Source organism: Panthera uncia, chromosome F1 (assembly GCF_023721935.1).
Source record: "Panthera uncia isolate 11264 chromosome F1, Puncia_PCG_1.0, whole genome shotgun sequence".
In the NCBI taxonomy this organism is placed as follows: domain Eukaryota; kingdom Metazoa; phylum Chordata; class Mammalia; order Carnivora; family Felidae; genus Panthera; species Panthera uncia.
In genome coordinates this window covers 10,606,646-10,622,165 of record NC_064813.1, presented here as the reverse complement: position 1 = coordinate 10,622,165, position 15,520 = coordinate 10,606,646, and the positions used below count along the sequence as shown (strand labels likewise).

The following is a 15,520-nucleotide window of genomic DNA, read 5'->3' as shown; positions in this document are numbered from 1 at the left end:
TGAATCTCAAGGCTTTCTCAAGCCTGCCGGCTTTCAGAACAGAAGTCACGCCATTGGCCCTCCTGGGTCCCCAGCTTGCCCACTAAAGCTCTTGGGACCTCGCGGAATCTATGGAGATAGACACACGCACACGTATCTGCCCATCCTATTGGTTCTGTTTCTCTGAAGAACCCCAACACAGCCACAGAAATGAAGTCGGGGGCGCCTGGGTGAGGCCAGTGTGTGGACCCGTTTTATCTAGGAGCTGAAAGGTAAGTGAAAGCTGACATTCGCGAGAAACCGCCAAACTGTTTTTCAAAGCGGTTGAACGGATTTCACGTTCTCCCCAACAGCCTATGAGATTCTGGTTGTTTCACATCCTCACTGACGGTGGTCTCGCCCGTTTTTAAATTGCAGCTGTTGCAACAGGCGTAGCGGCGGTGAGGTTTGGGGGTGATGGTGGGGTTCGCAGCTGACGGCCAAGAAAGAATTCCTGAAGACGTCTTTGGTGCAGAAAAGGTGATTTTATTAATGCACGGGGACAGGATCCACGGGCAGGAAGAGCTGCCCCGGGGTTGCGAAAGAGAGGCTGGTTTTATACCGTGGAGATGGGGGAGCTAAAGCCAAGAGGAAGTTTCTTAAAGGGATTTCCATATGCTAAGGAAGATTCCCAGGATAGTGGAGGCCTAGCTATTTTCAAGCTAAGGTTGTTTTCCCCTCTAGCCAAGCGTTATCATTCAGTAGGGAGTTCCTGGAGTTTAGGCTCTTGAGAAGATATTTGTAAACTGAGGGCGACTCTAGCAGTTTAACCATTTGTTTTGTGTCCTTTCCTTTGTTCCTGGGCAGCCGGACGTGCCTGAGGAATGTTACACTTCTCCCACCTGGGGGCGGGGTCTCCCACCTGGGGGCGGGGTCTTTGCCGGATGTCAGCTCCCTCATCAGTGGTATCTTACTGGTTTTAATTTGCATTTGCCTAATAGGTGATGATTTCGAGCATCTTTTCATACGCGTTTTTACCATCCGCAGCGTTTACCCATTTTCAGTTGGGTTATTGTGTTACAAGAGTTCTTTATGCATTCTAGATACAAGTCCTATGTCCTATATGTGTCTTGGAAATCTTTTCTCCCAGTCTGTGGCTTGTCTGTTGATACGCGTTAAGAGTGTCTTTCAAACAGTGGAAGTTTTTTATCGTAATTTTTTTTAACACCCGTTTGTTTTTGAGACACAGAGAGTGTGAGCCGGGGAGGGCGGAGAGAGAGGGAGACACAGAATCCTAAGCAGGCTCCGGGCTCTGAGCACAGAGGCTGGTGCGGGGCTCTAATCCACGAACCATATAGGATCTGAGCCAAAGTCGGACGCTTAACTGACTGAACCACCCAGGCGTGGACACACGCTACACACACACACACACACACACACACACACACACACGTGCGCGCACAAGCGAGGGAGGGGCAGAGAGGGAGAGAAAAACTTCGAGAAAAATGTCAGCACAGAGCCTAAGGCGGGGTGTCAGTACGGAGCCTGGTGTGGGGCTCAGAGCCGGTCGCGGGGCGCGAGCTCACAAACCATGAGATCTTGACCTGAGCTGAAACCAAGAATCAAAGAGTCAGATGCTTACCCGACTGAGCCACCCGAGTCCCCGCCTGCTAGGACTTTTCACGGGATTACACTAACTATAGATCAGTCCTGGGAGAACTGGCATATTAACATCTTGAGTCTTTAATTTTACAAATGTGGTATTTGTCTCCATTTACTCAGGACTTCCTTAATTTCTCTTATCCTAAGTTATTTGGGATTTCCCAGATACCTTTCTGTTATTGGTTTTTACTAGTTTTAATTCTACATATAAGTTTTTTATGGCCCAGAATATTCTCTACCTCGGTGGATGTTCCCTAAACATTTGAAGACGGTGTGCATTATACTGTTATGTGAATTTCATGCCCACCTCCCCATGGTAGCGGGTCATGTTATCCATGTAGGATCCCGGGCCCAGGTTTTTCTGTCCCTCCTCTGACCTTGGAGGATATTGGCTTGTACTCCTCCTCGGCAGTAATGGTTCTTTGGCTGTGTCCAAAGGCAGAACATTTCCTACTCCCGCACAGGCAAATGGGTTTTGTCTTTATTCCTCCCCTAGAGATGTTGGATTTTTGCCTGAGCCCCAGGGGTGATAGGATTTGCTGCGCCTCCCTGAGCAGCCTAAAGCTTTTGCATCTTCTGGAAACGGGTCTGGGGAAGTGGGCAGGGCTTCATACCTACCTATCCCTCGGCAGTAGCCAATTACGTCCCGAATGCTTGAACCAGCGACGAGGGAGGCGGGGGGCTTTCTGGTCTCCAGCCTGCCCCTGTGTTTCTTGTGAACACTTGGTATAGGCCACTGGGAAAGATCTTGTGTGGGGAAGTCCCCCGATTTGAAACTCTCAGCTATGCCAAATTCTTAAACTCCTTTAAGAACTTAACATTCTAGATTATCTTTAGCTGCTCATATAGTGGCCGCTTCCTTCTTGAGCACTCTTTCTAGAAGGAAATGGGTGCATATCCCATCTCCTGTTGGAGCGCTGATCACTCCCCGGGATTGTGTGCTCCGTCTCCCAACTTCAGCTCTCTGACACGCTCGAGGAAAGCTGGAATTTTGTAGATTATCCAGAAGTTTTTCCTTATGAGGTCACAGTCTCGAGACTTTCTACACCCTGTTCAGAAGCAGAACAGACTACCTCAACTAACGGTGATTTTGTTATTGTCTGCAATCAGTTATTATTTCCGTCATTATACTTATTAAAATTTGTAAATTTGTAATTATTTCTGTTTTGTTTCCCCTACTTAACTTTAAGACCGTGAAAACATACACTCTGTCTCTTCATGATCGTAATCCCTCGCGCCGAGTGCTACATTGCACACCAAGCCCTTAAAACTAAACAAAATGATACTTACGACAGATATTTCTTTTTTCAAAAATCATTAGCCCACCATACAGCAAACACTGGCTGATTAAAACATCCACAGAAGTACCGGGGGGCAGGGGAGGGCAGAGGAAGAGGAAGAAGGAGGGCCCAAAAGCTAAACTGGGAGATTATATTCTGAACTATCTGCTGGATTTTCATTTATCATCTGCCCAGGGAATCTGGCTGTGATGCTGCCCAAGTTCAAAACAAAGCGCAAATGAGACAAGGATACCAAACCCTTCTTTCATGAAGCTTCAGGAACAACTGAAATAAATGAACTAGCAAAAAACATAGATCAGTAATTCCTTATTGTTTATTCTTTTCTTACAAAAAGACACTTGGAACAAATAAATACAAAATGGCATACGTCTTATTTAGCAATGGGCAAATACAGGTTTTTCTGGGTACTGTCCACAGGGATGAACTAAAGGAGCTTCCGGAAGTGCCCTCATCCTATCAGCTTCCCAACCCTCTGTTTAAAAAAAAAAAAAATGTCAATTCTTTTCATTCCTCACAATTTTCAACAATGGAGTCTCAAAATAAGTAACCTAGCCCTGACTCAGAGACAAAGACATCTGATTCAAGGTCAGCACGTATATAATGACGTTGCCCCGAAACTTCAACTAATGAATATTGAGTTTTCATTTCTTGTATCTTGTATGAATAAAGAGTTTATTCTGTTCAAATCTGCATGGCAAATAAAATACAACAGAAAGCTGAGTACAATATATACACTTTTCTGTCCTAAGAGAAAACATTAAATACAGGTATATTTAATATACAGTGAACATGCCATGTATTTTCTTGAAGCCAACAAAATCCCCATTTCCTATACCCTGCAGGTGATGCAGAAGGCAAACGAATACCAAAATCACTTCTGACAAAATGTAGCTAACAAAATTAGCTAGACGGTAATACAAATTCAATATTCAATGGATTTATTCATTCCACGGTTGCATGGAAAAGGAAGTAAAAAACGTCAAGTACAAGTAGAACCACACGTAAGAAAAAGCACCTACGGATGGAGGAGGGACAGCTCTGGGAGCCTGCCTGGGAGAGGCACGCCTCGCTCAGGTGCTTCCAAGGACAGAACACCCTAGTTCGCCGAAACCCTAGGTTACTCAGTTCTGTGTCTGAAATCTTCTCTAAGACGTCAAAAGTCAGTTTAAACATAGAGGGGAGAGATTTTTTTTTAATCTGTGGGTAAAGATCATGAAAGTCTGACACTGATTTTCCTAAAAGGCAACTCACGACTCTCCAGAAGTACGAATAAACATCAAAAAGCCCAAAGTAAAGAGCTAGCAGTACATCAACATGCGTGGTCAGGAATCCCGTGAAACTCACAAGGTGCTGCGGTTCGGTGATTTCCACGAACCTCCTCCCGGGAGAAGACAGAGTTCCGTGACGGATGCGGATTGTGCCCACTGCTCACGAGACGCACACACATCGAGACTCGTGAGCTCCCACTTTGTGACAATTTAGAAATCCAAATTTGGCTCCAGAAAATATAAATCTGGAATAGGACTCTGCAGATAGACCATACAAGTAGCAGCTGAGTGGAACCTGCCTGCAACAATCCTGTATTTACTTTTTTTTTTTTTTTTTCCTTTAAGGCTACAGAAAATCTGCACATAGACAAGGCGATTAATTCTCATAATAAAAATACCCCCTCCAAGGAGCTAAGGTCTCCAGTCAGATTCCATGGTGAGCAGACGTTGTGTGGCACATTCTATTCCACAGGTGTACTTTCTGGTGGGTCTGCAGGCTTAGGATCAATTCTTTCTGGGAACAGTAGCTTCTCACAAACTGCCTCCTTTATTGGTAAATACTGTGATATTTCGTTGGGTTCCGTGAAGAGGGAAGGTGAAACGTGCTGGGAGATACATAAATCGTATTAGTATATATTCAGTCACTGCACTGATACTTTTTGGCAATGCTTTGGTTCAAGCATGCATAAAGCATGACAATTCTAAAATGAGTGGCAATCGACGTCTATGAGGACGTATAGGTGTTTCTAATGAGAACGGGTATCTCGTTACTGGATCATTCGGCCCTGTTACCGAATGACTTCCTCAAAGCTCACAGGGATAGATTATTTATAACGCTCCCACAGATGTATTAAGAATTTAATACATCTTAATCCAATCCCCTTTCCCTGCTGCTTTTGTACCTTGAAAGCACTAGCCTTCAGGTAGAGCCCAGTTACGGGGTCTACGCCAGACTCTTAAGTAACGTTTCTAACCCACGAACGTGCTCCCCCCAGAAGGAAACAAGCGCTAGGGGTGAAAAAGAATAACAAGTTTGCAGAAAGGTGGCACCTGGGAAACAACCCATTACAGAATCCTACAGACTTGGAGAAGCCCTTTACAAGTCCCAGAGGGGCAAGAAAATAAAGGACGTTAGGTGAAAACAAGTTGCGGTACAGAATTACCACACTTTAAGAAAAAAATCAGAAAAGCAGACTAGGTAGAAAGAAGTTACGGGGGGACGAGGCACTAAGTGGAATGAACATCCAATTGGTAACAGTACCAGACCCACCGCCAACCAACTCTGGGTCTGTTTCTCCACCATAAAAAGTGGAAATTAGACTGGATGATGGTGCTGCTACCCATAACAACCCTGTCCTGGTATCTGGGGTGAATTCAGAGAAGTTACGCTCCAGGAGGCTTTATCTTAGAGGTGGGCTTATTAGGTGAATCGCTAGGTCTAGGGAGGCAGATGTGGCTAGAAATACACAAAATGAAACATTAAAAGTCAACTTCTAGAAACTGGTATTCAAACACCGTACCATTAAATTAGCAATTTTGCTCTCTCGTGATGTATATTCTCGTAACATGTAGGTCTTGTCCGCCTATGTGAAAAGATAAAAAAAAAAGGTTGCAATAAATATTTCTATTGTTACCAAATAGTTTCTATTAAACACAACCACCTATGACAACAGAACAGGTTGCAAAAGCAGCATAAAGTCTGATAAGAATATCTTATTCTGTAATGAGATAACTAATCTCACCAAGAATTCTGAATTATTGATTCCAATCTCTATAAATCACAGTGATAGCATATGTAAACAGATTTGATAATTACCAACTAAGAGAAACACAGCCAAAGTTTTACTATGAAAGAAAGTATGTATATTTACAAATGAGATATGCAAGACATTTTAATATTACCGCATGTTTGGAACTATACCTTTTCCTTAAGCTATAGTATCTACTTACATAACCAGGCTACTCTTACATTTAAAAAAACAAAACGAAACAAAAGAAAGCTTTACCAAATTTTATTCTCTCCTATTTCCACAAAATTCTTGTCAAATTGCTTATTTAATAAAACAAGTGTTTGGTACTTCAATTTTTCCCATTTATGACTTTTTACTTATGTATTTAAGTAGTCTCCATGCCCAACATGGGGCTTGAACTCACGACCCTGAGATTAAGAGTCCTCTGCTCTACTGACTGAGCCAGCCAGGCACCCTCCATTTACAACTGTTTAAAATTAGGTGTTAGAGGCTGTTTCAGATTCTGTGTTTCCCTCTCTCTGACCCTCCCCCATTCATGCTCTGTCTCTCTCTGTCTCAAAAATAAATAAACGTTAAAAAAAAAAAAATTAAAATTAGGTGTTAGAGGGGCGCCTGGTGGCTCAGTTAAGCATCTGACTTTGACTCAGGTCATGATCTCACAATATGTGAGTTCGAGCCCCGCGTTGAGCTCTGTGCTGACAGCTCAGAGCCTGCAGCCTGCTTCAGATTCTATGTCTCCCTCTCTCTCTCTCTCTCTCTCTGCCCCTCCCCTGTTTGCGCTCTGTCTCTCTCTCAAAAACAAATAAACATTAAAAAAACTTTTTTAATAAAATTAGGTTTTAAAAAGCAATGTATTACAATTTGTTTTTTGGTGAAACATTATTCAATAAAAGAAAAATCACATAAGATTAAACTCCCTTAAAGTTTTATCCTTTTTTTAATTTTAGAGAGAGAGTGCAAGCCGGGGCCTGGGGCAGAGGGAGAAAGAGAGAATTGCAAGCAGGCTCCACACTCAGTGCAGAGCCTGACATGGGGCTCGATCCCACGACCCTGGGATCATGACCTGAAGCTGAAATCAAGAGGCTCAACTGAGCCACCCAGGCACCCCAACTTTTATTCTTTTCTATCAACAAAAACACATTAATGCTTAAGGAAAAATTAGATGATATAAAAGTATAATATATAAGTACAGCTTCTATAGATAATACTATCTTTAACTTAGAAATCTCTACACAAAATCTTATATAGATTCATACTTGCTTTTTTCTTTTCTTTTTTAAAAAAAAATTTTTTTAAAAATTTTTTTAACATTTATTTATTTATTTATTTTTTTTTTTTTAAATTTTTTTTTCAACGTTTTTTATTTATTTTTGGGACAGAGAGAGACAGAGCATGAACGGGGGAGGGGCAGAGAGAGAGGGAGACACAGAATCGGAAACAGGCTCCAGGCTCCGAGCCATCAGCCCAGAGCCTGACGCGGGGCTCGAACTCACAGACCGCGAGATCGTGACCTGGCTGAAGTCGGACGCCCAACCGACTGCGCCACCCAGGCGCCCCAACATTTATTTATTTTTGAGAAGAGAGAGACAGAGCATGAACGGGGGAGGGTCAGAGAGAGGGAGACACAGAATCTGAAACAGGCTCCAGGCTCTGAGCTGTCAGCACAGAGCCCAACTCGGGGCTCGAACTCACGGACCATGAAATCATGACCTGAGCCGAAGTCGGCCGCTTAACCGACTGAGCCACCCAGGCGCCCCGCTTTTTTCTTTTAAAAATTTTTAATGTTTATTTATTTTTGAGAGAGAGCACAAGTGGGGGAGGGGCAGAGAGAGAGGGGGACAGAGGATCGGAAGCAGGCTCCGTGCTGACAGCAGCCAGACTGATGCAGGGCTTGAACTCACAAACCACGAGATCACAAGCTGAGCCGAGGTGGGACCCTCAACCAACCGAGCCACCCAGGGGCCCCTATACTTGCTTTTTAAAATTCAACACTGAGGGGCACCTAGGTGGCTCAGCTGGTTAAGCGTCGAACTCTTGGATTTTGACTCAGGTCACGATCCCAGGGTTGTGAGACCAGCCCCACAATGGAACCTGCTCGGGATTCTCTCTTTCCTTCTGTCACTCCCCGGCTCGTGCATGCACGTGCACTCTCAAAAATAGATGAACGAATGTTTAAAATTCAACACTGAGATGCAGATCTTTACGTATCAGTTAAATATAACTTCTGCTATTCATGTTAATGGATCTATACTTTTCTACTATATGGATATAAATTAAACAATTTAAATCAGTGCCCATTCAGTGGGCATTAAGCTCCTTCTCTCCTTTTTGCTATTATAAACAACAGCATTGCCATGAACATTCATATATATATATATATGTATGTGTATATACATTTATATATAGATACACATACGTGTGTATATATATACATTATATATATTATATTATACATTCTACATTACATATATTACATAATGTATATATGTACATATGTACATATGTGTATATACATATTATATATGTATTATATATATAATGTGTATATACATAATGTATATATATGTATATACATATATATACTGTATATATATACTGTATATATAATGTATATATATAATGTATATATATGTATATATACATTACATATATATATAAATGTACAACTGCCTGATTAATATTTGCAGATTACTGTATAAGAATGATTTTAGGATAAATTCCTAAGAAATACTGTTGACTTAAAGCATAAGCATTTTTAAAACTTAGATTTCATCTTTTCTGAAGGAGAAAAATGCAGTCTATCTTTAGTACTTCGCTACCACTTATTAAAAGAAAAAGATCGCAAAAAAAAAAAAAGAAAAAGAAAAAAGAAAAAGATCACAGTTACCATGTTATTTCAAGGAAAAAAACCCCACCCGTCTATAAGTGCAGGATTTGGGAAAACACCAATCCAACCTCACCCTACTGGGTACAAATCTCACTTCTGCCACCCAATAACTGTGTAACTTGGGTAAGTTACTTACTCTGTCTTTGCTGTAGTTGCCACAGTTATAAACAGCAATGATAACGGGACTTATTTCACAGGGTGGTTGTGAGAGTTCACTGTTCCTAGGACTGCCCAACTGGTACTGGTGTTCCCTTCGCTAAGTCACCATTCTACATGATCACAGATCTGAGGGTACAAATCCATTCCACAAGGACAGGCTGCTATAAGCTATTAGAAGACTTTTCATGCCTTCAATTTAAGCCTCCTCCTTTTTTTAACTTTTCTGAAAACCTGTATGTTAACAGTTCCTTCAGAGGTGAGTACAGAGCTTTCAAACTTTAGAACAACTATCAAAATGATTATGTAATACAAATTTCAGTAGGTCATGTAATTGTTGTTTTGTTTTCTTTGAAGTTTATTTGAGAGAGAAAGACCATGATCGGGAAAGGGGCAGAGAGAGAGGGAGAGAGAGAATTCCAAACATGTTCTGTGCTGTCAGCACAGAGCTCGATGAGGGGCTCGATCCCACGAACCGCGAGATCATGACCTGAGCTGAAATCAAAAGTCAGACGCTTGACTAAATGAACCACTCAGGTGCCCCCTCGTGATTGGTATTTTTAATATCAAGACATTATATAAACAATACATATGATACACAAAGGTAAGAGTTAAGGGACAGGTTTGTTTTTTTTTTTAAGTTTATTTTGAGAGAGAGGGCGAGCAGGGGAGGGGCAGAGAGAGAGAGAAAGAGAATCCCAAGCAGAGTCTGCACTGTCAGCACAGAGCCCAATGCAGGGCTCGATCTCACAAACCTTGAGATAATGACCTGAGCCCAGATCAAGACCTGGATGCTTAACTGAGTCACCCAGGCACCCCAGGGACAGGTTTCTTAAACACAGCTTAAGTACACATGAAGTTTTTAAAAAAGCATCAGACATCCTCTACTGGGGAAGAACACTGGGGAGCATCTTTCAGAAAACATTTTCAGCTACCAGAACTTTCAGAAAGGAAGATGTGATGCGGTCAATAGTGAACGTAGAACACCCAATCTTCAAGGTTAGAAGGACTGCCATAAATTATAAAGCATTATTTCATTTCAAATTCTCAGACAGACAGTGAAAGAACACGAACGAGCCCAACATCAACTAGTACATTCATTAAATAAGAAGAGATACCTCATGGTAAAGTCTTGTGTCATTCATTCTGATAAGTACTCCATCGATTCTCAAGAAAAATCGCAACAGCAGGAAAAAACTAGAAGGCATTACTCTCTGAAAAAAAAAATAGTACGTTAATATTTTAATGAAAACTAAATGTTATTACTTTGCTGAGAAAATAAATTTTTTTAAAAGGCATCAGAGAAAAGCTGAATTAGCAGTATACAGAAATCTCTGAACTAAAGGTTCTTTGTCATAGCACCAACTTAGTCCTGTTCTATTCTATTCTATTCTATTCTATTCTATTCTATTCTATTCTATTCTAAATATCCTGGCTTCAGTTTCCTACAATAGAAAAATATTTTTTAGGTCAAAAGATAATTGAGGTTAAAAAGACTTAACGCTTACCTAAGTAATATGAAAATTACAATGTTCACTTTAAAAACTGACAGTACTTGGGGCGCCTGGGTGGCTCAGTCGGGATGGGCGTCCGACTTCGGCCCAGGCCATGATCCCACGGTTCGTGGGTTCGAGCCCCGCGTCGGGCCCTGTGCTGACAGCTCAGAGCCTGGAGCCTGAATTCTGTGTCTCCCTCTCTCTCTGCCCCTTCCCTACTCGCGCTCTGTCGCTCTCTCTCAAAAATAAGTAAACATTGAAAAAAAAATGTTAAAAACTGACAGTACGTACCATTAATGTCAACACCAGTAATACCAAAAGGAAAGAATAACCTATTTCTTTGTTTTTACTCATCTCTACTCACTTTACATTAAATAAAGGCGAGAACTTAAACGAAATGTTCTAATTCAGTGCAATCGATTAAGTATTATTTCATACTGCCGAAGACTGGTTTATCAGATCATTATAACATGTTCTTGGCATCTTTCGTCTATGCCACATCTACACATTTCTGTTTTCCAAGCGTAAACCAGGGAAAAAAGACAGAGACAGTGAGAGAGTAAGAAGGTGGGTCCTGGTGGCAGGGAGGGAGGGGTTGGATATTGTGGGGCCTTTAGATCTTTAAAAGGAATATGCTTGTGGGCACTTGGCTGTCTTAGTTGGTAAAGCATATGATTCTTGATCTTGGGGTCATGAGTTCAAGCCCCACATTGGGGGTAGAGATTACTAAAAATAAAATAAAATAAAATAAAATAAAATAAAATATAGACCATTTCTTAAAATACAATACAATAAAATAAAATATAGACCATTTCTTAAAAAAAAAAAAAAAAAAAGCTTGACCATTTACTAAATAAACACTCGTCGTCTACTAAGTGTCCAGTTCTAACTATAAGTAGATCTTGGATTTATACAAAAAGATACAATCCCAGTGGTCAAGAAGTTTATCAAAGAGGGAAACAGAGAAAAAAAAAAATGATGTGGTAGATATAGTAACAGAGGTATGCACAAGGTTCAGTAAGCACTCAGAGAAAGTCCCGAAGTTGGCTGAAGAAAGTTAGAGAAGGCAACGGAAAGCTGACCATGGAAAGAAGAGCTGGGGGCGAGAAGGAGAATTCCAAAAAGAGGAAACAGCATGTATAACAAGTACCGAGGCACGGAATAGAAGATACACGCAGGGAACTGAGTGAGTTGTAGAAGCACAGGGCAACATTAATGAAGAGCAAAGAAATAACACGATAACCCACTAACAACAGTGGCTTTACTACCTAGAGAGTCACCAGCCACAGGCCAAGCTCTCCTGCCCTAGGACCTTTACGAGCCCTGTTCCCTGACCTAATGCCTACTGGCCTCAGATCTCGGTGTAAATATCACTTGTACACAGAAGCTTCTCCTACCATTCTATGACCACAGGCTTCTGTTATTCTCTCTCCATTCCCTTATAAACGAAAAGATTTGTAACTACAGCCGTTCACGTGTTAACTTGCTTAAAGCCCATCTGCCCCCACTTAGACCGCAGGCTCCATAACTGCGAACATCTGCTCTGGTCATCACTTTGTCCCTGCTGTCTAGACAAGCAGCGAGCACACGGTGGGTGCTCGTCAGCGACTCCCTGTAGGAAAGAGAGGCTGGAGCTCTCTTTGCCGGAGAAAAGGCCCACAGTCACACTGCCTTCGGGTGGGATTATCAGCAACAGACTTCAAAGCAAAACCCAGAATAAAGAAGGGCTGGAGGAAGAACCTGACCTAGACAAGTTGCTACGTCACAGCCAGCTGACTGGGAAGCAGCGTTACTTGACAGAGCGCTCTTTGTAATTGCTGGAAAGACTCACTGGCCACATTTCCCCACATTTCCAAGTGGGTTATCGACAGTTATACTGGGCACAACACAGGAAGCGAGCTGAAGTAACGTTTCAGGGTGGCGGAGGGCAGAGCAGGAGTCAGAAGACCCAAGTGCTCGTCCTAATTCCGCAATTTAACTGTGTATCTTAAGGCGGCAGTTCTCTCACAGGGGATGTTTGGAAATTTCTGAGGGTGTTTTTTGTCGTCACAATGATATTAGGCAGTTAAAGACCAGAGACGTTAGATGTTCTGTAACGCACAGGACCATCCTATACAACAAAGTCCAATCCTGCATCCACAAAACTTCCAAAGATCTTCTCTGGCATTCATGTGGGGAAAAAGATAACAATAGCAATAAACACAAACAAATACATACATACATAAATAAGCCAACAATTTATACTGACCTCACCTTAGACCCTAACTCCATTTTACATACAAATACAAAACACACTGAATTTCCGGGCACGCAATTACTTTGCAAATCAAGGAAAGATTCTACTTTATTTCATTTGGAACTTTACTAAAGGGTTGTTCACCAGTTTTGAAAAATTACATCACCAATGGCAGTCTTGATTGTGTTATCTGAGTCACTGACTGCTACCTGGCACCCCTATCAGCCTTCACTTGTAGCTGTCACATTCACAGTGATTCAATATGCAAATGTAAGTATAGGACTGCTTCATTATGACTTTAGTGCAGTCATATTATGCATATTTCATACGTACATACTGAAATACATCGTTTATTCTAAATCAGTTTCCTTTTATTTCTCTTTTATAATTAGGACACGATGTTGGTTTACTGGAAAGAAGGTGGGTTATAGTATCTATGAAATTCATTTCACGGTAGTAAAAGGGAGGGGGTGTTAACAGTATTTGGTTAGGAAAAAAAAAAAAAAAGGAGCAACGAGGGGAAGTAGGTTGAGAACCAGTAACTCAGATCAAGATCCTAAACCACCTAAAGTCTCCTTCATCTATAAAACTAGGGGGTGTGAAGAAACCGTTTCTTAGACCCTGTCTCCGTAAAACACAACCATTCTATAAGACTACTTCAACAAAAGCCACCTCAGCACAGGCTTTGTGGAATTTTTTGTACCACAGAGATGAGATACGTGCCTACCTGATATACTTGGATTCTTAGGTAAAACATGGAAGCAGAAGGTAGACCACATTCACTCCTGACTACTCAGAATGGAACTAACCACCCAATGGAAAAAAGACAGTCTCTTTAGCAAATGGTGCTGGGAGAACACCTGGACAGCAACAGGCCGAAGAAAGAAACTAGACCACTTTCTTACACCAGACACAAAAAGAAATTCAAAATGGATGAAAGACCTCAATCTGGGATAGGAAGCCATCAAAATCCTACAGGAGAAAACAGGCAGCAACCGCTTTGAACTCGGCTACCACAACTGCTTACTTGACGTGTCTCCAGAGGCAAGGGAAGTAAAAATGAACTATTGGGACCTCATCAAGATAAAAAGCTTCCACACGGCAAAGGAAACAATCAACAAAACTGAAAGGCAACCAAGGGAATGGGAGAAGATATTTGCAAATGGCATATCAGAGAAAGGGTTAGTATCTAAAATCTGTACACAACTTAGCAAACTCAACACCCAAAAAAAACAAATAATCCAGTGAAGAAATGGGCAGGAGACATGAATAGACACTGTTCCAAAGAAGACATCCAGATGGCCAACAGACACATGAAAAGATGCTCAACGTCACTCATCATCAGGGAAATACAAATCAAAACCACAATGGGATACCCCCTCATACCTGTCAGAATGGCTAAAATTAGCAACTCAGGAAACAACAGATGTTGACGAGGATGCAGAAAAAAGGGAACCCTTTTGCACTGTTGGTGGGAATGCAAACTTTGTGCAGCCACTCTGGACAACAGTATGGAGGTTCCTCAAAAAATTAAAAATAGAACTACTCTACAACCCAGCAATTACACTACTAGGAATTTATGCAAAGGATACAAACATGCTGATTCAAAGGGGCACATGCACCCCAATGTTTATAGCAGCACTGTCAACAATAGCCAAAGTATGGAAAGAGCCCAAATGTCCATATACTGATGAATGGATAAAGAAGATGTGGTATACAATGGAATACTACTTGGTGATAAAACAGAATGAAATCTTGCCATTTGCAACAATGCGGATGGAACCAGAGGGTATTATGCTAAGTGACGTAAGTCGGCCAGAGGAAGACAAATATCATATGATTTCCCTCATATGGAATTTGAGAAACTCACCAGGTGAACACAGGGGAAGGGAAGGAAAAATAAGATAAAAACAGAGAGGGAGGCGAACTATAAGAGACTCTTAAATACGGAGAACAGACTGAGGGTTGCTGGAAGGTGTTGGGTGGGAGGATGGGTTAAATGGGGGATGGGCGTGAAGGAGGGCACTTGCTGGGATGAGCACTGGGTGTCTTACATAAGAGATGAATCACTGGGTTCTAATCCTGAAGCCGACACTACACTGTATGTTAAATGCATTAAATGAATTAAAAAAAAAAAAAAAAGAATGGAACTAACCATTAGCTGGTTACATAACATCACTGCCAGTATTTGGGAGATAGGAAATGTATTTTCTCTGAAAGTTAAAACCTTGCGTATCAGCATGAAAATAGCTTTTCTTTAGATCTTAGAGTAGTCCTATAAACTATAAATCATACCAAGCACAGTAGATTATAACACAAAATCCTAGCCTAAAAACATAGCTGAAAGAAGCTACCTTAGAAACACAAAACAAAAATTAATTCCTAGAATACCTCATAATTAGATATAGGTAATGCCACCCACACAAAATTATCAAAACTCATAATAAACTCACTGAACTAAATCGAAAAACCTCATGGTGCACAGAGCTCCACTCTTTCTCCCTGGGGAACTGTGTCACAAGGAAACCATTATTATTTTTTGAATTAAAATGGTCTAGGTTTAGAATTTAAATTTTAAGGTGGTAAAAATACTTCAAAACCTGAAACAAACTAAGTAAGTTAAAAGCAACTTAAAAGGCTCCATCCAACAATAACAGGAATCTAAAGTTACTTTGGGGGCGCCTGGGTGGCTCAGTGAGTTAAGCGTCTGACTTCAGCTCAGGTCATGATCTCATGGTTCGTTGAGTTTGAGCCCCTTAGCAGTCGGGCCCTGTCCTGACAGCTCAGAGCCTGGAGCCTGCTTCA

The 15,520-nt window shown here is 41.4% G+C and overlaps 1 protein-coding gene across 1 annotated transcript in view; it reads right to left on the bottom strand.

Annotated features, from left to right (window-relative positions):
- Positions 1 to 3,216: 3,216 nt before the first annotated feature.
- TIPRL (TOR signaling pathway regulator) overlaps positions 3,217 to 15,520 on the bottom strand; it is a 32,508-nt gene continuing 20,204 nt past the window's right edge. Inside the window, exons 5-7 of the mRNA XM_049633867.1 lie at positions 10,102 to 10,197; positions 5,710 to 5,772; positions 3,217 to 4,794 (exon numbers count right to left, since the gene is read on the bottom strand). Coding sequence (XP_049489824.1) covers positions 4,651 to 4,794; positions 5,710 to 5,772; positions 10,102 to 10,197 — 303 coding nt within the window. The 3' untranslated portion in view covers positions 3,217 to 4,650. The remainder of the gene's footprint in view (positions 4,795 to 5,709; positions 5,773 to 10,101; positions 10,198 to 15,520) is intronic.